A 23,712-nucleotide genomic window follows, 5' to 3' on the forward strand; every position below is an offset into this window, starting at 1 on the left:
CCGCCCCCGTAGCCCTCCGAGCATTCCGATTGGTGGAGATGACCATGGGACCTGGAAGTTGTCTTTGTCCGGCCAGGGCTGCCCTTCCGGTTCCGTTGGGTCCCCCTTTGGCTCAGGTTCCCTGCCCCTCCCCCTTCCCGGAGCCCCGAGGGGCCGGAGCTCCTGGCGGTGCCGGATCCTGACGGCGGCCTTCCCCCGGGTCTGTAAGTGTGGAGGCGGCCTAAGCACCGGGATGGGGTGCGGGTTCTTTCAAAATGGAGCCCCCTTGGGGCCCTACACGGGCCGGGAACCGCACTGGGATGGAAGCTGAGAGGATAGCCTACGCCCCGGGGGAATTAAGGAGCCCTTGGCCCAGCCCACGCTGTGCCCCGCCCCTTTCCCTTTCCTGTGTCTGGAGCGAGTCGCTTAAGAAGGTCCCAAGGACCGCCTCCTAGGACCCCAACCGAGGGCCCTGCTAGTTGGTCTGGACTCTGGATTCTGGGATCTTGTAGAAAGTACCAGAGTTGGGGCCCTGAGCAGAAGAGCCGTGGGAGCCAGCCTAAGACAAGGCCTTCAATGCCAGCCGAATCACTGAGTGCTAGATTACTCTTTTGATGGGGTTTCACTCAATTCAGTTAAGCGCTGCAGCACCTTTTAGACTCGCGCTGACGTTATGGTAGGCACTGGGCATTCGTCAGGTATCTCCATTTTTCAGGGTCAAGTTTGGGAGACATAAACAAGTGTTCCTGTGATATATACCTATGTATCTAATATATGTTATATGTACTAATATATATTAGGTAATTGTCTAATTGTGTCAAGGGAGAGTTGCTCGGAAGCCCTGAGAAAGTGACATCTGAATTATACTTCCTGGTGACGTTAAAATGTGGAAGCCCTTTTCAGGTAGAAGAAGCAGTTGCAATTTTACTAATAGTAATGACTGGAAAAGAGGAAATTAGAATGCAGTGGGGAAACTCCTGTGTATAGGATGGGATTTGAGTTTGGGAAAGTAGAGTGAAGTTCAGATAGTGAAAGGTTTAATTCTAAAGGAGATTGATAGTTTTTTGAAGAGTTTTAAGCAGAAGACTGCACTGCCAAAAATGATTTGGTTCTAGAGAAAGCCTATAGAAAAAGAATTTCTGTAAGCTAAATGTGGACTCTTTTAGTTCCTGTTTAGGTATTCATAATAGAAATTATTTTAAGGAGATAATGGATCAGTGTGGTCAGAGGCAACAAAATCAGAAAATAGAGTTCTGACAGAGTTACTGGAAAGAAGGCGAGTACTATATGCTTTAGATAACAGTGTCAGGATTTCATAACTAATGTGCATTGAAGGAAACTAAATCTGATTCCTAGTTTTAGACCTTTGGTAGTTGAAGAACAGTGATGTCATAACCAGAAATAAAACCATAAAGTTAGTGTAGATTACACACTCATTTTTTAGACATGTTGAGTAAAAGTCTAATGGGATAGCCATGCACAGCTGCCCAGCTTAGAATTGGAAGTGCAAAACTTGGAGATCAGCCTAAATATGGCAGCCAGAGGTAAAGGCTTTAGTTATCAGCACAGAGGTGGAAGCCATGGAAATAAATAGCTGGCATCAAGAAGGGAATATTGAGAAGGAAATCTGCAGAGTAATGGTTGCATTTATGAAGCAGAAAGAGGAATTGGAACAACAGTAATTATTGTAATAGTAGAAAAAGAGGTAGTAGGAGATAAAGTGTAAGAAGGCAAGGTTCGCACAACCAAGATGACTCAGATTTCAAGAGAAAATTTTGAAGAGTCCACTGGATCAGTTCTTTAAAGTGCCTGGGAAATGAAAAAAACTGTTTATTAAGAAATCATTAGCCAGGTATGATGGTGCACACGCGTAATCTCAGCACTTGGGAAACTGAGGCAGGAGGAGCACCTGAAGTTCAAGACCAGCTTAGGCTGCATACTGTATTCAAGTCCAGCCTGGACTACTTAGTGAGACTCTGACTCAACCATCCTCCCCTCAAAAAAGAGAGATCATTAACGACCCTTTTTTCTTCTTCTTTTGGTGTGTGTGTGTGTGTGTGTGTGTGTGTAGTTCAAGCTCACTATGTAGTTCAAGCTAGTCTTGAACTCACTATGTAGCCCAGGCTGGCCTCAAACTCATGGTCTCACTATGTAATTCAGGCTTGTCTTGAACTCACTATGTAGCTCAGGCTGGCCTCGAACTCATGGCAGTCCTCCTGCCTCACCCTCCCAAGTGCTAGTATTACAGGCATGTGCCACCTTGCTTGGCTTCATTAGTGACCTTTTAAAAAGCAAGGTTTTGGGGGGGGGTTTTTTTTCGGGGGGGTTGTACCAGGGATCAAACTCAGAACCTTGCGCTTGCGAGGCATGTGTTGGCACCACTGAGCTAAATCCCTAGCCCTAAAAAGCAGTTTTAATAGAGTGGTGAGGTACTGATATATGGACTATTAGAGTCCTGACCTGGTTTGACTTCAAAAGGGAATGAAAATAGGACACGTGAAGAATTTCATAAAGCAAATTGACAGGCTTTATAAAGCACAAACCATTCTACACTTTTTTTTATCCATTCTGCACTCTTTAAACATTAACTGATTTAATTTTCTGTAACAACTATGAAGTGATTTGCTTTTGGTAGATAGGAAAACTGAGGAAGAATAGTTAAGCTAGTAAGTGGTTGAGCAGGATTTCAGCCTTAGGAAATATGGCACTAGAGTCCATATTTTACCTACTCTATCATGCAATAACAATATAGGAGTCAAAGTAGTAGGAAAATTTTAAGAAAAAATAGGCATATTGATTGAAAAAAATGGAAAAGCCTTGGAAAGAGACCCAGGTTGAGAGAATGGTAAGTAATGAATTTGTGCTTGTGTTGTTTTTTATTTCTTCCTGTCTTAGATCTTCTTCCACTCTATGCCAACTTAGATTTGTCTCTTCCACTCTCATGCTTTCACTTGTCACCTACCAGTTATAATCAGGTGTCCCTTACAGCTTCAGTCCCAAATCCAACCAGTTGGTAGAGTCCACTGGATCACTTCATTCTTAATGTCATCTTAATATTTATCTTGGTGTCATGTAGACTCTTCTAACTCAGTATTTTTACTTACCCTTACAGATTTACTTACCCTTACACAATCTAGTGAAGCCACAAGGAACAGACCAGCAAAACAATGATAAAAAACTAAGGTCAATAGTTAGGTAGCTTGTCCACTTTTTAACAATTTAAGAAGAATGAACTATGACTGGGGATGTAGCTCAGTCGTACTATGTTGTTATACGGTCATTTTGTGTAAACAAAGAACATAAACAGAGAAAGCAACCTTAAATGAGAATATTCCTGTTACACTGATGTTTGAGAAATGGTCCTTGGAGGTACTTAGATTTAATATCTATAACCTAGGCCGGTGGTGGTGAATCTATAGCACCCATGCCACAGTGAGCTTTTTATATCATTGAAAGCTCTAAAAGGTTTGCCATCACTGACCTAGGCCGTAGATGATAAGGACCTGAACCATGGCAATGATGGTAAGAATGGAGAGAGAATTTGTAATACTTCTGCAGAAAACCTTACAGAATATGGTGAATAAGACTCTATTCTACCTGATCAGTTCTTTACTTTCTTTCAGTTATAGGAACAGTGCTATATATTAGAATTACATGGTGATTTTTATGAATATTATTAATAAGTATTGAAGTTATCTACACTTAGGGATTCTGAAATCAGATATATTCATGTTTATCCTGTTTTTTGTTTTTTGGGGTCTTTTTCCTGGTATTGGGACTCAAATTCAGGACCTTGTGCTTGCCTGGCAAGTGCAGCACCGCTGAGCTAAATCCCCCAGCCCTATCCTGTTTTATTTGCAGATAGTATTAAATTTCTATCTACATGAGTAAATACATAAGAGATGGAAAACTAACAGATAAGAAAGGAAGGATAAGGGCATAAAATACAATAAAAATATGTTTAATATATAACATAGATTACCATTAAAATCTCTACATGATACAAATTTGGCTGTAAGTTGCACTTTTTGTTTTTAAGCATAAACTTTTTATGTAACTAAACATAATAGTATACAAATCCTAAGTATACAGCTCAATAAATTTCCGTGGCCTACCTTTGTGATACTCAATATAAGGATGGGAATCTGAACAGTTACATAGTTAAATATCATCCTTAAGATAAAACTGTAGTGGGCATGGTGGTGCATACCTGTAATCCCAACTATTCAGGAGGCTGTGCAGGAGAGGATTCCAAGTTCAAGCCAAACTGGGTAACTTAACAAGACCCTGTCTGAAAATTAAAAACAAAACAAAACAAAACTTTTTTAAAGGGCTGAGGGGTATGGCTCAGTAGTAGAGCACTTGCCTAGCACACATGAGGCCCTAGGTTTGATCTCCAGTACCACACACATACACCAAAAAAACCTAGCCTAGTTGTCTCACACATAGATTTCTGGAATCATGCAGCATGGGCATGAGTTCTAGGTGTAACACTTAACACTGTCAACTTCTATTACTTTCAGCAAGTTATTAGGGATAATACCTACCTATAAAGATTTTCAAGATTAAATGGGTCAATTTAAATGAAGCATTTAGCACTGTACTTAGAATGTAACAAGGACTCAACCAGGGGATCTAACTCAGGACCTTGCACTTGCCAGGCAGGCACGGCACCACTGAGCTACATCTCCGGCCCCCATGTTATCTACTTTTCAGATTTTTTTTAAAAGTATTTAAAATTTGATTTTATATAGTCACAGTTATTTTGGAAGTGAACCCTAGAAACAAGTTTTTCGCAGGGTACACAAATATCCTGATGTTAAAGAACATGCTTATCATACCTCAATAATAATTTCATAGGAAACATTAAGAATTAATTATATGGTTGGGTTTTGATTAAGGAGCTATGTAAAGTGTACCAAACAGTTTGTCCTTGCCCTCAAGACAAACTTAATGACAAGAAACAAGGGATAAATTGTGGCCTGGAAATAGGAGTTGTCCATTGTCTCAAAGGGAGACAATAGAGTAGACTGACACATATTAGGAAAAACTTCCTAACATAAACAGATTATTCTCATATTCTTGGACTTCAGCAGACAGATCAAAGTAAGCACTTTCCTGAAGTACCTGTTTGGCTGTTCTTGTTGGTAAGTTTTTTTTGAGATCTGGTGAATAAGAAGCAAATGAACCCATATTCTTGCTCATCTTTAGTGTTACAAGGAACAACTGTCCCTCACATTAGTTGTATAAACCATTGTGAGTACTGTCATACTATAGGTGGAAACAATGTTTATATACAAGTGCAAGTAGGGAAAATACTAATCTGAGAGTCTCATGGTCAGTGATAATATATTTAAGACCAACAGAACTCTTTGTTTGTTTGTTGTGTTTGTTTTTGGTTTTTTAAGACAAGATCTCACTATGTAGTTCAGATTGGCCTTAAACTCTATGTAGCCTAGGCTTGCCTTGAGGTTGCAGCAATTCTTCTACCTCAGCCTACCGAGTGGTGGGATTATAGGCATGCACCAGCATGCCTGGCCCCAACAGAACTCTTAATAAAGAATCCCACTTTTGTTTGGTCAGCTGAAACAACAATCATTTCTAAAACTTCTGATTATAAATTAGAATGTTTATTCTAGAATGAATAAGCCACCACAATTTCTAAAATTGACCAGTGGGTGATAATATAATTTTGCTGCTTTAAATTACTGATAGTCTCTATATTTTCTAGATTTTTTTCTTTATATTTCATACTCTTCTCTGATGTTTGCTTTACTGCATCCTTCAGTGCACTTTTAAATATTCTGCATATATTGAGAATGTCATTTAGGGAAAAGCTTCTCCTTTGTGTTTATTGTTGTTAATATACCTATGCCATACTATTCCCCTCTCACTGACATTCTGCTGAATTCCCTAGTTTAGAATCTTGATACAGTTCATTTTTTTTCACTCTCTGTATCTAGTCATTTACCAAGTTCTTATAAATAATTTTAGTTATTTTTTCTTGCTGCTTCTATTTTCATTCTTTCCTCAGCCCTCTGGCCCCAGACCTGTAATGCATCTGCAGTGATTGTGCTAGTCTTCTTAACAATTCTTTCTTATTACTGTCAAACTAATCCTATAGGTTCGGTAAATCCAAACAAAGCACCTCCGTGCTTTGTACAAGGTCAGGTGATGCCAACACTTACCAGTTTGAATAGAAAAGGATTTCCTCAGTAATGGGACGAGCAATGTGGTTGCATTAAGTAGAATTTGAAGCAAAAAGAAAGACTTTTCCCCTAGAAGATGTTGGTTCCTAGCATAAGCCCCAATAAACAGGATGGAGATATTCAATATGCCATGTTTATTTGTTCTAATGCTATGAAACTTAGAGTTGGGAGGGAAGAAAGTATTTAATGAAGTGTTTGAGTGTTATAATAGAGATACTATTCTGTCTAGAGAACTCTTCTGCTATTCTATCTAGAGAACTCTACTCTAGGGGGTCAGGGAAGGGCCTCTCAAGAGGAAATAAAGGAGTCAGTATTGGCTAGAAGGTCGTGTTCTAGACTAAGGAAACAAGCATGAATAAGGCCTGGATTCAATAGAATGACATTATGTAATAGGCATTGAGAAATAGTACAAAGCCTGGATTCTTTCATCGAGAGCTGATATTCTATGAGCCTCTGTAAGGCAGTGTTACAGAAGTTAGAATTTAAAAAATTGAGCTTCAGGTTCTAGAAGCTGGTTGTCTCATCTGACTCTGAACTAAGGGACAGATACACAAAATTCAAGGTGAATGAACTAATGCACTGAGATTGTTGAACTATTATTTCTCACAGGAAGACCTGTCAGGGCCGGGGATTTAGCTCAGTGGTTCTGCTGCCTCCTTCATAAGTGCAAGGTCCTGAGTTCGATCCCCAGTACCAAAAAAAAAAGAAAGAAAGAAAGACCTGACATACCTACAGCTCTCATAGAAGATTGGTATGTAAGAAAAGAATGCCAAATGAGACATGGATACACTTGTAATCACAGAACTTAGAAGGCTGAGGCAGGAGGATTGCAAGTTCAGGGAGGATTGTAAGCCTGAGCTACATAATAAGCATAATAAGACCCTGTCTCAAAATAACCAAAACAAAAAAATAATAGAATGCCAATTTATTATCTTCATAATGGAACCAACAGTTTAGCATGGCTAATTCATCTTTCCCCTTTAGAAAGACATATGGGAAGCCAAGTCTGGAGACTATGGAATCTGGACATGAAGGTTTCTCAAAAAAAAAAAAAAAAAGTGCTATGTAAACAGTTTTGCTATATATGCAGGAGTTTTGTTTGTTTAATGGTGCTGAAGATTGACCACAGTGCCACCGTTGTGCTAGACAAGTGCTTTACCACTGAACCCCCAGCTCTATGTAGAGTTTTGGCAAAGGTGCCTTCTCCATAGTTAAAGGAGTTATGCCAATGTTTACCTTAATTTTTTTTTTTTTTTGTATCAGGGATCAAACTCAGGACCTTGCACTTGTGAGGCAGGCGCTGCACCACTGAGCTAAATCCCTGGCCTTTTTCTTTTTTAATTTTATTGGTGCATATTAGGTATACATAATAATAACATTCATCATAGGGAATTTATACCTGTACATGATATATCTTGCTGCTTTTTTTTTTCCCATTCCCCTCCACTCCCTTCAATCCCTCTTCCCCTCCAGTACATCAGTTTTTGACAGATGATATGGTAGTGTGTGAGTTAAGTTAGCAGGAATAGAAGCTAGAAGTCAAGGGAAACATTTATGAATCAGTTCTAGTATTTCACATGATATGTAATAACAGATGAATAGGGATAAAGAGGAAAGAATAGCATCTACTAGAGATTGATCTACCTGCTACTCCTACTCAGAATTCTACCATGTGGCTCATATGGTTATTCTTTATCAAGTTTTGTTGGTTGGTTGGTATATGTGGATTTTTTTTTTTGGTATGTGAAGATTGAACTCATGGCCTTTACACTGACTGTGTCCCCAGTCTTTTTTAATTTTATGATAGGGTCTCACTAAGTCATTAAATTGCCCAGGCTAAGGTCAGACTTGTGATCCTCCTCCCTCAGTACTCCAGAGTGCTGGGGTTATAGGTGTGCATTTACCGCGTGTGAATTCTTTATTTTCTATATCAAGAAATGTTCCTTAAAAGAGAATTCAGATTTGTCTACAATGTACAGGATAAAGAATTATACCTTTGACAGTGATTTAATATTGGCCCTTTCAGTTTGTGGCTTTTATTTTATCACATAAAGACATACATAAATATATTCCCATCAGTTAAAACAGAAAAGGGTTTCCCCGAGAATGAACATGGCAAGCAATGTCGATGCAATTGTTTAAAGTACAAAGAAAAAGAAAAAAGAGTATTTTGTTTTAGAAGAAGCATGGAGAAGAAAATAATGACTTCATCTTTGCTTGTGTTGGGATGTTTTAGTTTGTTTTTGAAACTACATAGAATTCTCATGTGGGTGACTAACTTCAACACTATTCTTGTATTCAATATCTTAAAAAGTTGAGTGAATGCCCAGCTCTTACACTTCACACATGTCTGCTGTTTAGGTGCAGTTGACATTTGATAGTGGTAAGGAGTAATTTTTAACAGCCTTTGAAAGCTGTTGTAGTAACTTCTTTCAAGGAAAATTTCATTCAGGTAAATAAAAAACATATGACAACAAATTTGATTTTTTGGAAGGTAAATCCAGATTTCTTAATTGTTCCAATTTCCTTAAATTCAACCTTTTTACATTTTTGTTCTTTAGGTCTGCCAAAATGTCTGAAAGATCAGATCTCCTTCACTTCAAGTTTGAAAATTATGGAGATTCAATGTTACAAAAAATGAACAAATTAAGAGAAGAGAATAAATTTTGTGATGTTACAGTTCTCATAGATGATATTGAGGTACAGGGGCATAAAATTGTGTTTGCTGCAGGTTCCCCCTTCTTAAGAGACCAGTTTTTACTGAATGATTCCAGAGAGGTGAAAATCTCCATACTCCAGAGTTCTGAAGTCGGGAAACAATTGCTCTTATCCTGTTATAGTGGTGTTCTGGAATTCCCTGAGATGGAACTGGTAAACTACTTGACTGCTGCAAGTTTTCTTCAGATGAGCCACATTGTAGAACGGTGCACGCAGGCCCTGTGGAAGTTTATAAAGCCAAAACAGCCAATGGATAGTAAAGAGGGATGTGAACCGCAGAGTGCTTCTCCCCAGTCAAAAGAGCACCAGGGAGATGCCAGAGGCTCCCCAAAGCAGGACTCACCTTGTATTCATCCATCTGAAGACAGCATGGATATGGAGGACAGTGATATTCAGATCGTCAAGGTAGAATCTATAGGGGATGTATCAGAGGTTAGAAGTAAAAAAGATCAGAACCAGTTTATTTCTTCTGAACCCACTGCCTTACATTCATCAGAGCCACAGCACTCCCTGATAAATTCAACTGTGGAAAACAGAGTAAGCGAAATAGAGCAAACCCACCTCCACAATTACGCTCTCTCTTATACAGGCAATGATAACATCATCATGACCTCAAAAGATGTCTTTGGCCCTAATATTCGAGGTGTAGACAAAGGCCTTCAGTGGCATCACCAATGCCCAAAGTGTACCAGGGTGTTCCGTCACCTGGAGAACTATGCCAACCATTTAAAAATGCACAAACTCTTTATGTGTCTACTCTGCGGCAAGACTTTTACTCAGAAAGGCAACCTTCATCGACACATGCGTGTGCATGCCGGAATTAAACCTTTCCAGTGTAAAATCTGTGGGAAAACCTTTTCTCAGAAGTGTTCCTTACAGGATCATCTTAACCTTCACAGTGGAGATAAGCCCCATAAATGTAACTATTGTGACATGGTGTTTGCACATAAGCCAGTTTTGAGGAAACACCTTAAACAGCTGCATGGCAAAAACAGCTTTGATAATGCCAATGAGAGAAATGTGCAAGATCTCACAGTGGATTATGATTCTTTTGCATGTACAACAGTCACAGACTCTAAAGGGTGTCAACCACAGCCTGATGGAACACAGGTCCTGGATGCAGGTAAACTGGCCCAAGCTGTCCTCAATTTAAGGAGTGATAGTACTTGTGTGAATTGAGTAGAGGCTTGATCACAACTAGAAGTGACTGACAATGTGGCAATAGTCTGAGTCTTTTTAGGAGTGATTTTACTAGTTTTATTTCTCCAAAACCTCCATGTAGGTGGTAAGGGGTAAGTTAAAGCACTAACAGACCAGGCACCTTCCCACTTGGAGTGGTTTTGCCTTTTGCCCTCTCCCACAAATAACTCTGTTTTGAGTTATTTATCCTGTGATATCTGTTTCCTTCCCCAAGGAATAATTCCATTTGTCTACCTAATGTTGACTTATGTCTTAGACTGACACTAGTTTAGGCTTTTACCAGGCACATTCTAAAGGTACCAAAAAATTAATAACATTACCTACTCTCTACTAATAGATGCTATGCTAAGAGAAGTGAATAATAATTTTCTTTGGCAAAAAAAAAAAAAAAGGCTAGGATATAAGGTGATACTGCTGTTGACCTAAATATGTGATAAAACCCTCTGGTTGCCTATTGATGATTCATCCATGTCTGATAAATGAATGAATCTGCTTCTTACCATTTGTACTTGTCTTGGAGCTGGCTCTAAAGAAGTATGTTGGTTTATTCTGTATCCTTTTCAACACTATCATAGCTCAACTTCATCTCACTGAATTGTTCATATAGAACAGAGTACAGTCTTCAGAAATACTTGCAGACAAATAGAGATCACCAAGAGAAGCATAACTAACAAAGGACAGAAGTTCAATTATAAAACAGCACTTAAGTGAGAAGTTTTCCAGGTAGCACATCCCAGTAGGAGACCAGATGCTTAATGTATAACATACTTACTGATGCTTTTGAAATCAGGATTGCTTCCAGCATACTTTTTCCCCCCGCATACTTTTTAGTGCTAAAGAATAATGATCTCTCTAAAAAAGAGCTATTTGAGAATTTCTGAACTTTGTATCAGAGTTTAATCATGAGAAAGGTGAGTTTAGCCATCAAATTTTGTCCAGTGTAAGTGTCTATGGCTTTGTCTTTCCTTGTGAACCTTAATTTCTAAAATAGATGAAAAAAGTGAAATGGGACACACAAGAGCAACCAGATTTTTTTTTTCTGCATTCAGATGTTTCCCTTAAAAGTACACTGCCCCACTTTGCCACCTTAGACACTGATGATAATAATACAAAATTGGCCTTTCAGTATTGAAGAACAAAACAATTATTTTTCCTTAAGCACATTTCAGAGATAAATTTTTGAGTGTTATTTGGTTCTAACCCCTGAGTTAGACTTAGGCAATAGGAATGTTAAGAGTACAGTACTGAGAGTATCTTAAGAGACTATTTACTCCTTCATTTAGGTTGGAACATCCAAAGCCCAAAGAAGTGGCCTGGCCACGGTTGGCTAAAGTAAATAAGTGACTATGAACTAATGTCTCTTTATTTCTTCCCACTGTACTTTGGCTTAAAAATTTACATGATGAACAACAGTGCATTAGGAAAACATCACCAGTTGTGTGTTTCATTTTTGTGTTTCCCTTTTGACTTTCTGAGACAACCTGGATTTTGTCAGCAAAATATCACAAAAGGACTTACTTATATTAATTATTATTTTTAAAATTTTGTTTTATTTTTACTGAACCCAGGGCCTCATGTTTGCTAGGCATATACTCTTCCACTGCCTGGTATCCCCAGTCCCTGTCAGTTATTTTTTAGATAAATATTACATTCTTCTCAAACAAGTACTTCATTTTTTGACTGTTAGGGAAGGAAAGGGCAAGTAATAATGTGAAAAGGTTCCAAATGTGAAACTTATTTTGTCTGGAAAAGTGTTTCATTTCCATCCAGGTTTTTGCTTTTATTTTTGACCTAGGAGAGTACATGCACAAATAATGCAGAAGTTAGGCTTTATTTATATAGTCAGAGTTAACTATAATTTGATATATTTCCAAATGAGTGTGATTTGAGGTATAATTTATCTTCTGTTCAAATATTTAATATGAGAACAGAGTAGTGATAAGACCTATAGGTACCTTATGCCAACATCAATCATTATATTGTCAAATGATGCTTCCTAGCATTGTAATTTTTATATGATCCAGCCAAAGAGTACCGATTCTATGCAACAGTGAGGCTACTGTGCCAACCAGTATTTTTTGTATTTTCTCTGAACATCATTTCTTGGCAGAAAAATTTCAGATTTGGGTACTTTGCTCACATTCATGTTTTGTTTTTGTTACTGATTTAAAGACTGAAGCACATGGTCTCTTTGGTTGGAAACTATTTCTAGGTTTATTTCAGTCATTCAAGAAACTTTTTTCTTTTTAATGCTGTGAATTGAACCTAGGGCCTGTGCATGCCAAGCATGTACTCTGCCACTGAACTCAAAAAACATTTACTAAGCACCTCTTTTGTCAGGCACTATGCTAAATACTGAGGATATGAAGGTAAGATTGATATAGTCCCTTCAGAGCTTAAGGTCTCAATTTGATTTTATACTAGGAGTAATAAAACTGCCTTTTTTTCTTTGATCACTTTCAGTCAGCATTTTTATGATTCTTTATTAGTAAACTTTTAGTTCTTACTTTCTGCAAATACAAAACACCAAAGTAAACTGCGGGCTCCTCCATTTCTTGGTTGGACAGGTGTTTTGTTTCTGTGAGATATTTTCTAATTTCGGTGGGACTTGTCTTTTTTCTTTCATTTATACATGTTTCTTAGATTATATTGCAAAGAGGTCAAACTTGATATCAAGTACATTTTATAGAAGAACATGATTTTCAAAGCTAGGAGGAAGAGTATTAAAACTTTAGTCATTCATCATTTGTATTTTATGGATCCCAGATAATTGAAAAGAGGACTCTCTTTATAATAGTTTGCTTTTTAAAAACTTACTTTGTCACAGTTATTTATTATTTAATTTATAGAAAAACTCCAAACTGAAGTGGCTCTGATGTAAATCGGATGTGGTTTTGTTTTAGATTCTTTACTGGAAGATCTATAAATGGACACTGGTCACTGCTTCTAAAATAGTAAACAACTCAGAACATTTGATTTCAGCTCCTGAATAGCTGTTCTAAACCTGTTGTATGTTAGACATACTGTGAACTACCTCTTCACTTACTATGGGGAAGTTTCCTTAATAAAAGTGTGACAATTAAAACTGGTGTCAGTAGTTTATTTTTTAATCCTCTTCTTTTTCAGCTGCTTGAACTTGAATCCAGGGATGCTTCTATTTTTTTTTTTTTTTTTTTTTGAGGTACTGGGGATCAAACTCGGGTGCTTACGCTTGCGCAGCAGGCGGTGAAACCACTGAGCTAAATCCCCGGCCCAATTCTTTAAAATATATTTTAATTAAGCCTGCTGACTTTGCCTTCAGAAGCAAGTATGGGCCAATAAGAAATTAGTTATCACTGGAGGCAGTTATTTCCATGAGAATCTGATGATTGAGGAGACAAAAGCAACAGTTCGCAAGAACTGGTTCAGACATCCCTTCGTTACACAAATACTTCATGCCTGTTAAGTACTGGACTTCTGGAATGCAGAGATCAGTCAGCATTGTCCCTAAATGCCTTGGCCTCATTGGGACACAATTTCGATGTAGGTCTGATAAGCGCAGTATTAAAAGCAGGCGAAGGAATAACAGGTTCCAAACTGGAAATCAGTTAATTTAAGGGGAGATCAGGATGGCTTGAGGGATGGTGTGATTTATGAACAGGTTTGAATAAGTGAGAGGCAGTGCTTTGCATGTGCAAGGTCTTGGGTCCAATCCCAGCACCAAAGAAGGGGGGGCACTACTTTCGCTGAGGATGTACCTCGGTGGCAGGTCTGCCTAGCACGCTCTGGTTTGACGCAGCACCCATAGATCACTACTTCGGCAATCCAGAATATAGAGCCCTAGTTTTTCCTGCCATTTTCCAAGTTGTAGTTGGTCTCAATAAAATCCTGCCCCGTAATAACCTATAAGAACCCTCCGGTAGTTCAGACGTTGGAATCTGACATGCTCACTAACCAACTTCACAGTCCGTGTCTCCAATTTGGGTGTTCGGAAAGAGAATGGCTTGCTTGCCGAAACTGGGACCAAATAAACCGGACTTGCCATATTCGGGCGCCTTTCTGTTATTCTAGGAATGCAGGAAATGAGAAAGAAAAAGCGTTCCAGGATGTCCTTCCGGGGCGCCCAGGTGGCCTCAGTAAAGGATAAAACTGGTTGACACCGGATGTGTTTCATCCAGGCTAAGTCCGTCTTCCATCCTGGGCCCCGCTGCTGCGGAAGCCTCAACCCCACTTTTGTGAGTCGGTAAGTGAACCCGAAGGGCGTTCCCCAGGTGGCAACGCCTGCTGAAGGAAAGGGGGAGGAGGTCAGCTGGGCTTGGCCTCTGAGTGGCTAATCTGTTGCCGCAGTCCCTTGGCTGATAGTGCTTTGGCCCAGGAAGAACTATGTGCCGAACTGGAGGGATTTTCCAGGCCACCTGGAATCCGGTTTTAGTTCAACAGATGTTCCCTGGGCTCTTGCTAATGTGTGGGCCCAAGCGCTTTGTGGAGAAACACACATGAATCAGCCACCAGCTCCCGGGGCTCTGGGAGCTACTGACTATAGGGGGAGGAGTTACATTAGTCCTCCTTGGTTTGGGCTTAAAGGAGCCAAACCAGTTGCTGGGAAAAAACTGGATACCAAATGTAATAACGGTGTAAAGGTACATACGGATGTTTTTGTTAGGACAAGGATGAAAAACTTAGTGTCTAAGCTTGAGTATGAAAAATAGAGGGAGATAAAGCTATAAAAATGGGTTCTGTCCAAAGTGTGAAATATCTTATTATTCTTTTTAAGAATGAAAAGGCTGTCTGGGACGTGGAGGAGGCAAGCCATTGAGGATATAAAGCAGAAGAGAGAAAAAAATATTAGTTCTTTTGAAATTCGGGAAAGTTGGAAATACAGGAGAGTGTTAGGTCAAGGAGACCTGTTGAAGGAAGACATTGCCACGGTCCATGTGAAGAAGACTGAGACTCTGTAATAGTGGTAGGGAATAGAACTTTAGGACACTCACTAAGGTTTCTAATTTGGGATACTATGTTAATAACAGTTTTGGTGATTGCTCTGGGTTTTTTTTTTTTTTTGTTACTGGGTATCAAACTCAGGACCTTGTGCTTACAAGGCAGGCATGGTGCCACTGCACTAAATCCCTGGCCCAAATTTACCTGTTCTTGACTGCAAGGCACATACAATTCAGCCAAGGAGGCAAGCATAGAAACTGTTACCTTTAATTAAATGTGGTAGGTGCTGTAACAGAAATATGAAAAATATATATGACATGATGGTTTAGGGCTTCACTCTTAGTACCCAGAGTACAATTTAGGTCTTCTTTTTCCCAATTCACGTTTGGAGTGGGAGGGTTGTTTTTATTGTCACAGCATGGGAAAACATTCCATATATCCTTACATCAATGTTTGTGTTTTATTTTGCTTAGATTGTAACAATGGCTGCTGAGTCTGATGTTCTGCACTTCCAGTTTGAACAGCAAGGAGACGTGGTCTTGCAGAAAATGAATCTCTTGAGACAGCAGAATTTATTTTGTGATGTATCAATTTACATTAATGACACTGAGTTCCAGGGCCACAAGGTGATATTGGCTGCTTGCTCTACTTTCATGAGAGATCAGTTTTTACTCACACAGTCAAAACATGTCAGAATCACCATCCTGCAGAGTGCAGAAGTTGGCAGGAAATTGTTACTCTCTTGTTATACTGGAGCATTAGAAGTTAAAAGGAAAGAGCTTTTGAAATATTTAACTGCTGCCAGTTACCTTCAGATGGTTCACATTGTGGAAAAGTGCACAGAAGCTTTGTCAAAATATCTGGAAATTGATCTTTCTATGAAAAATAACAACCAACATACTGACCTGTGTCAATCTTCTGATCCAGATCATAAAAATGAAGAAGAAAATTCTGAGAAAGACTGCGAGATAATTGAAATTTCAGAAGATAGTCCAGTAAACATAGATTTCCATGTTAAAGAAGAAGAAAACAATGTATTGCAGTCTGCAGTAGAGAGCTTGACATCAGAAAGAAAGGAAATGAAGTCACCAGAGCTGTCTACAGTTGATACAGGTTTTAAAGACAATGAAATTTGTATTCTCCATGTGGAATCTATCAGTACAGCTGGTGTAGAAAATGGGCAGTTTTCACAGCCTTGTACCTCATCAAAAGCAAGCATGTATCTCTCAGAAACACAGCATTCACTGATTAATTCTACAGTCGAAAGCAGAGTGGCAGAAGTTCCTGGAAATCAAGGCCAGGGCTTATTTTGTGAGAATACTGATGGAAGTCACGGTACAGTGAACGAGATTCAGAATGTGGAAGAGAATTATTCACTGAGGCACCAGTGCCCCAGGTGTCCTCGAGGGTTTCTTCATGTTGAAAACTATCTGCGCCACCTTAAGATGCATAAACTATTCTTGTGCTTACAGTGCGGAAAAACATTCACACAGAAGAAAAATCTCAACCGGCACATCCGAGGGCACATGGGCATACGGCCTTTTCAATGTACTGTGTGCTTAAAGACCTTCACCGCCAAAAGCACACTTCAGGACCACTTGAACATACATAGTGGGGATCGGCCATACAAATGCCACTGTTGTGATATGGATTTCAAGCACAAATCTGCCCTCAAAAAGCACTTAACTTCTGTTCATGGCAGGATTAGTGGTGAAAAACTACCTAGGCCTGATCTGAAAAGGCAAAATCTTTTATAAATTGGAATCATGGACTTACTATGTAAATCTTGTATCATTCTATTAGGCAAGTCTGTGTAGAAATGCAGCATTTGTAATCCTATATTCCCTCCCCTAAATCTAATTTTATTATTTGCTCTGACTACACATTTTTTTTCTGAATTAAATTGTGAGAGGCCTGGTAAAGCTGATGGGATGAATTATATACTGTATAAATTCTAAAGGAATATATGCCTGGAGAAATAGTGTTCTTTTAAATATTCTCAATTCTAATTGACTGAGTACCTAGCAGTATTTGCAATTCTGATGTGTATTCACTAGGTAATTGATTTAAATATTAAATCCAATCATATAATAACTTTAATGAATTAGGGTGCCAAAAAATATTATTTTTGTTTTTTTGAGACAGGGCCTCACTGTGTAGCCCAAGCTGGCCTCAAACAGGAAATGATCCTCCTGTCTCAGCCTTCTAAGTGCTGGGATTACAGGCTTGTACCACCATGCCCAGTGACAAAAAATAAATTTTAAAACACTATTATCCATTATTGGTCACTTTCAGAACAGAGAGTATTAGCAAATTGTTTTTCTTTTAACTTTTAGCCAATGTTCTTAAGTTCTAAACTAAGGTGTTTACAGTTTAGAACCAAGGAAGGTACTTTTAATTTTAAACTGTAAAGGAACATAATTCAGATTCACTTGGTGATAGCAGAATTTCCTTATAATGTGTTAATATTTTTTAAAATACTTTCATCGCTATTTGTTATCATTATATAAACTTTAGAATAATTAGGTCCATGTTTCTTGATTATATTTAATAAAATTGTTTTAATAATTTTGTGGCCAGTAAAATAATACTATTGGCATGAAGCTGTGAGAAATTACTTTTCTAGAAATTCCAACTTTATCAAAGATATTTGTTCTACTGTGTCCTTCCTAAAGTTCTTTATTTTTTCATTAATGTAGTAAAGTTGACCTTTTTGATATATACTTCTATGGATTTTAACACATGTACATATTTGTGTACCACCCTGCAACTGGGATACAGAACAGTTCCATCACCCTTAAAAACTCCCTCATGCTGTTCCTTGTTACTTAATTCCTCCTAGCTCTAAACCCTACAAATAATTCTTCATTACTATAATTTTTCCTTTTCTAGAATGTCATATAAATGAAATTTATTTTTACCCAAGCTAACACTTTTGGAGTCATTCATATGTGTATCAATAGCTCATTCTCCTTTTATTTTCACTTGCCAATATGTATTCTGTCACTGATGAACAGTTTAAATGTGCTTAGCTACTAGTATTAGCTATTAATTATAATTTTTAATTTACATTAATGCAGTCCACATTCACTATGTTAACAAGAAATCTTAACCATCCCTAGAATTTTATTTGATATGTCAGTAAAGTGCCAAAAGCAACACTATAATTCTGATTATTTTAGTAATATTTCAGATTATGTTCTGAGCCCTAGCTTCTTGATATCCTTGTCTTCATATAATACAAATACAAAAAGATCAAAATATATTCCAAGGCAAATCACCTCTAAAACACAGGAACTACTTTGAGTAAAGAAGCCTGACTGGATGCATCTTACTTTCAAGTTAAAACTTTATTCTTTCTCTACGTACCTTGCCTTTATGTAGAATTTCTACCATATTTAACTTCTACAGATGCCCTTTTGTATTTTAAAACATAATATACTTCGTATCATTTATAAGAATTTTGTCAAGAATCCCATGTTGTTATAAACATTACTGTTTTTATGATACTTTTGTGGAAAAGATGTTCTGCGTTGAATTTTAAATCTGGGAGAGATTTTTTAAAATTCAGGTCTCATATGTGATGAGAAAACTGACTTCTTAACTTCCAGGTCACTAATTACTGACATTGTGCAGGTCCTTGAACTTTTCTTAATTTTAATTTTAATCTCATTCATTTTTAAGATCCTTCTCATGTCTAAAATTCTATTTCATATTTAATTTTTCCTGGGGACAAAAAGGTGAAAGCAAAAGAGTTGTGTCTTTGTGGATATTACTTTTTTTTGGGGGGGGGGGGTTGGTCCCGGGGATCGAACTCAGGACGTTGTGCTTGCGAGGCAGGCAGTGGCACCAGTGAGCCAAATCCCCGGCCCTGGATGTTACTATTTGAGAACTCCATCAGAGACAAAAAAACTTTTCTAAATAGTGTTTTTCTTTAACTCAGTAATCGTTTAGAGCTTGATTTCCTTTCCCCCTTGACTCGAGAGTGGCCATTTATAGTTGTGAAAATATTTCCCTTTCAGAAAGTTAACTTGTGATTGAGGTACTTTTCTTATTTTTGCTTCCTAGGATGAAATACTGGAGGGGAGGGGTAGGGATGGGAGAAGAGGGTAAAATACAGTTTTTAAAATGATTTTTTAGGAATTGGTATGTATCTTGAATGCTTGATAAAAAATTTTAGTTGGAACAATGTTTATGTGTGCCTTGTCAGATTGTTGTAAGATTTTTTTGTGAGCACTTTGAGATTTTTGTGTGGGGGAAGGTGTTTTGTAAAAGTGATAGTTGTTATTTATATTATTTATTCCTGTTAATCTCAAAACATTCCTAGGAGAGTATCTGTTTGCATGATGTGTCTAAAATATTTCAGAAAAATGGAATCTTTGACATGCAGGCATGGTAAAGTAAATGTAAAATTTATTCATCTGAAGTACTTTAAGTTGTTTTTGTTTCAGGTATGACTGAAAAATGTAGTATCTTTTGAGTTCAACCCCTTCACTTACCACACTTACATATATAAAAGATTTTGAAAAGGTAGTTGTTAAAGAGAAAATCCTTGTCCTTTCTCCTTGGATGTAACTATCTTACATGTTTACATAAGAAATAATAAACTGGAGGTAAGACTAGGAAACGTTTGTGTTTTGTTGTATCTGTGAATTTTAAAGGACACAATTTTTCCTGGCTATTTAATTATTCAGTTCAGAAATACCTACTGAGTCTGTACTAGAAATTACGTAGACAAAAATCTCTGCCTTCATGAAATTTACATTTTAGTGGAGGGGAGACAAACAGTACACAAACAAGTAAAATTAATGTATGTCAGATTTGGAAACAGGTTTAGAGACAAATAATGCAAGAATAGTGCCACAAGGAGGTGGGTTTGTAATTTTAAACGTGGTTAGTCCACCTTTGAAAAATCTTATTCATATGTATATATATTATATTGTCTTTTGGAATGTAATTAGGTATAGTATGCCTAATGGGATATCAAAGTACACAAGTAGAATTATTTGGAAAACATCTATATATAAAATCACCCATCATTGTCCACCTGAAAATACAGAAATGAATCACTGATTGTTGGAATATTTTTTTAGAATGGCATATATTTCAAAAAGAAGAAAATGGCTATTGCATGGGGAAAAGAAAAATCTGATGGGGTAAATTAAATCCTTTTCCAAAAACACTAATTTTTCCTTATCACAGGGAGTAATAACCGAATATCTTAAAGCTCATTATATGTTACTTTTCCATATTTTAATTTATATTTTATTTATTTCTATAAATCTTTTTGTTATACATAAGTTTTGAGTTTATGTCATGGCTATTACACAAGTTTCTCATCAGTATATACATACTATGTCTTTTAGAATTATTTCAGTAAGTAAATGAAATATAAGTAAAACTAAAATGAATATTTTTAAAACATGTAACAGTCGTAAATGTTAAATCTCTAATTCCTATTCCCAGTCTTTTTTCATTTGTAAAAACAGAATAATTCCTAATTTAAAACTCGCTTTGAGTGCTCTCTTCAGCAGCACATATACTAAAATTTGCTTTGAAAAAATTCTTCAAGAAATACTTGAGGTATAATGTCAAGTTTTGTGATTAAATTTTGATCCTTACAGCTTTGGGAGAGCTTAGTGTTCTCAATAAAGAGATTAGGTAGTTGGAAGTGTCTGCCAAACAAACGCTTTCATTTTGGTGTTTTTCATGTTTGTTTTTCTAACCGAGAGATTACTTGATTTATGCAGAAGGACTGAGGGATCTGGCCAGCATTTTTTCAGAAGAGAGTGAAGTAAGATTAACATAGATCCATCAGATTCTGCGAAATGGATAACGTGCTTTTCATATTAAAAGTGTGACACTAGCTCAAACCAGTGTCTAGTAAGCCGGTTCTAGACGCAGATAAACGTGCAGGGAGTTTCCCATCAATCTCATCGACGTGACTAGTCCTCCTCACAACATCTCCCACAGTACTCCGGGACTCAGTCACATGACGGGAGGATTCGCTTGAGCATCTTAGGTGGTGTAGAAGAACTACGCTTCTTTTCCACTCCCCAACTCCCGGGCATGCGTAATCTCGCGTGAAGCGGGCAGTATCTTCTCGCGAGAGCTAAATCGGGATCCTCCAGGTCCGCCTCCGTGGTGAGGAGGAGGAGGAAAAGGAGGAGGAGGCGGAGGGAGGAGAAGGAGGCCCCGTCGCGGCCTTTGCCGCCGCCAGCGGGGCTGTCCTTGTAGCTCCCGATGGAGTTTGAGGCCGTGAAACCGCCGCCGAGCTCTGCCGCGGCGAGACGAGGCGCCTCCATCGCCAAGCCGCGCCGTCGCGGGGCTCCCGGGAGCGGCCCTTAGAGACCCCGCCCGGGCCCCCTCAGGTAGGGCGGGGGCGGGCACGATGCAGCTCGGGCCCCAGCCCCGGTGCCCGGTCCCCAGTGGTCGGGCGGGAGACTCACCTCAGCCCGGGGGCCTGTCCACTGTCGCCGCCGGTGCCCCGAGGTTGGGAACTGAGGGCCGCACCTGACACTCGGACCGAACTCGGGGCCTGAAGAGGCCCCTCTCTCTGGTAGGGCTTATTCGTTGCGGAGCGACCAGCTCAAATGGCCACCTTCTTTTGGCCCTGCCCCAGGGGACGCCTCTGACCATTGAGGAACCCACCCAAGCAAAGGCCAAGCTTCCTTCTCCCTTTCCTCCTACTTACCAAGAGAGGCTTTCGAAGAGGTTCTCGAAATCAGGTCCTCTCCTAGCTTTTCCTCTTTCTGCTTGGGGCTTCCCGAGACTCTAACTCAGGGATGGTGGAGGCGATCCGAGTGGTGTAAATAGGGACCCTGGCCAAACAATGCCCTGGGAGGGCTTAACCTCCCAGGAGGAAGATGGCAGGACCACAGTGGTTACACCGGGTATGTGACTAGAAGCAATGGCATGAAACACAGCCGGGGAATCTGCTGTGCCTTTCTTCTTTCCTTCTTTCTTTTTGTTTTTACCCCCCTAGGGGAAGCCTCTTGAGGAGACTCTTCCACCATCTTAGAAGAATGGTAGAAAGCATCTTTGTTTTTCAGAGAAGCAGCTCTACTTTTCTCTGTCCTAGCTTTCGGGAAGGGAGATGAGGGTAGCTGTCATTTTCATCCATCAAATCACCAGAGTTTTAAGATACCGGCAGATAGAACCTTCACACCAAAATAGTCTCAAATAATCGTTGAAATAAAGAAAATCTTATGCAGTGATTCTCAACCTGTTTTGTGTTTTCATAAAGCCCACCTGGTTTCTCATTTTAATTCCTACTGCCCTCTTGCCTAGGTCATTTCTTTGCAGTTTTTATTCATCCTCCCCACCCACTGTAATTACAATGACTTTGTATCCTGAGATAAAGGAATCTTATTCCTATTTTTGTGTTAGTCACACTTTTAAGTTCCAGTAGGAACTTTTGATTAACCTGAGAAAGCTAACGTTGCTACACCACAGCGACACAATTTCACCAAAAGGAAAGAACAGATGTTTTAATCAGTGCAACCATTTTATGGTTAAATATATACAGACTTAGTTAAGACTTTTCAAATCATTAAGAATAGTTCATAAATTGACCTTATAAAAAAACTTTCTCTTATCTGGTTAAAAAACTAAACCACTGTTCTAACCTTAGATCCCTAACTTGTTGTTTATTGTTTACATCCACATTCCAATTCTTGAAGAGATAAGAGGCCATCACATTCTGTAAAGACTTTTTTTTCAATATTGCCATTTTTGTTGATTTAGAGATTTATGTTTTCCAAACAGATGGTATAATTCAAACAGGTTTTTATTCTTTGAGGATCTCACTGCAGATGTATTCATTACTGGATCCTTTGAGTTACTCCTGATCTGTTGTTACGGTTGTGTTAACCTGACATGTAAGAAGACTTGATGTCGTTTGTTCATGTATTTTTATTAATTCATTTTCTGCTTTTGTAATTTGCTGTCTTCCAGTTGGAAAGGCGTTTTTCTTTACACACAGGATTTTATATTCAAAAATAGAACTTCTGAAGTGTATGTGATAGCTAAGAATGCTAAATAAACTCATAACACGGTTGTAATAAGTACTTGCCTATCATTTTGGTTGGACTGGTGACTGAAATTTCACTTCCTGATGATGGAAAAAGGAAGCATGTGGGATAAAGCTATTGAAAATTAAAAACGAATTGATGCTTTGCATCTAGACTCATGTTGTAAGCTACGTCTCTACGATTAGTTTTCTCATTTTATGAAAACCCTCTTAAGTGTGACTTTTACCTTAAAATTCTTAATAAAAGTTAATTTTGAGTGTTACTTTATAATCTTTAGTAATCTGGAGTTGGACTGTTCAGTACTAGTCAGTTGCCATGTGTGGCAGTTGAGGACTTCGTATGGAGCTAATGTGACTTTAGATGTCTTGTAAGTATAAAATAGACACCAAATTTCAAATACTTAACATAAAATTCTCTTTAATATTTTAGTAGTTTTTATATTGACTGTATGTTGAGAAAATCTTGAATAAGTTGAATTAAATGAAATATATTACTAAAATTAACTTTTTTTTTTTTTATCTTTTTCTTTTTTAAACGTGACTGCCAGAAAATTTTTAATCATCTTTAAAAAATTTTTTTTGGTGCTAGGGATTGAACCCAGGGTCTTGAGCATGCTAAATGTACACTCTATCACTGAGTTACATTCTCAACCCCTG

General features: G+C 38.3%; 3 protein-coding genes across 11 annotated transcripts in view; all 3 read left to right on the forward strand.

Moving 5' to 3' along the window:
- Positions 1 to 36: 36 nt before the first annotated feature.
- Zbtb26 (zinc finger and BTB domain containing 26) lies at positions 37 to 14,328 on the forward strand. 5 transcript variants are annotated; one of them, XM_087182810.1, is made up of 3 exons: positions 37 to 203; positions 8,750 to 10,029; positions 13,010 to 13,269. In XM_087182810.1, the coding sequence occupies exons 2-3, from the start codon at positions 8,760 to 8,762 to the stop codon at positions 13,030 to 13,032; spliced, it is 1,293 nt and encodes a 430-aa protein (XP_087038936.1). In that variant the 5' UTR covers positions 37 to 203; positions 8,750 to 8,759; the 3' UTR covers positions 13,033 to 13,269. The 5 variants fall into 5 exon arrangements, with proteins under 5 accessions (XP_087038936.1, XP_021117776.1, XP_021117778.1 ...); XM_021262117.2 differs by lacking the exons at positions 37 to 203; positions 13,010 to 13,269 and adding exons at positions 210 to 655; positions 14,157 to 14,328; XM_021262119.2 differs by lacking the exon at positions 37 to 203 and adding an exon at positions 210 to 655 and having other exon boundaries at positions 12,956 to 13,271.
- On the forward strand, positions 14,176 to 17,948 carry Zbtb6 (zinc finger and BTB domain containing 6). Its single transcript, XM_004849419.3, has 2 exons — positions 14,176 to 14,328; positions 15,497 to 17,948. Exon 2 carries the CDS (start codon positions 15,506 to 15,508, stop codon positions 16,778 to 16,780), a length of 1,275 nt encoding a protein of 424 aa, XP_004849476.2. The 5' UTR covers positions 14,176 to 14,328; positions 15,497 to 15,505; the 3' UTR covers positions 16,781 to 17,948.
- Positions 17,949 to 21,253: 3,305 nt separating this feature from the next.
- Rc3h2 (ring finger and CCCH-type domains 2) overlaps positions 21,254 to 23,712 on the forward strand; it is a 49,371-nt gene continuing 46,912 nt past the window's right edge. For 3 of the 5 annotated variants that reach the window (XM_087182793.1, XM_087182798.1, XM_087182797.1), the window contains exon 1: positions 21,254 to 21,394. The gene's annotated coding sequence lies outside the window, so the exon portion shown is untranslated. Of the gene's footprint in view, positions 21,395 to 21,450; positions 21,583 to 23,333; positions 23,424 to 23,712 lie in introns of those variants that run through there. The other 2 variants (XM_087182795.1, XM_087182796.1) reach the window with 2 other exon arrangements.

The sequence above is a fragment of the Heterocephalus glaber genome, unplaced genomic scaffold (genome assembly GCF_053883595.1).
Source record: "Heterocephalus glaber isolate CG9 unplaced genomic scaffold, H.glaber_assembly_v1.0 deba00001479, whole genome shotgun sequence".
In the NCBI taxonomy this organism is placed as follows: Eukaryota; Metazoa; Chordata; class Mammalia; order Rodentia; family Bathyergidae; genus Heterocephalus; species Heterocephalus glaber.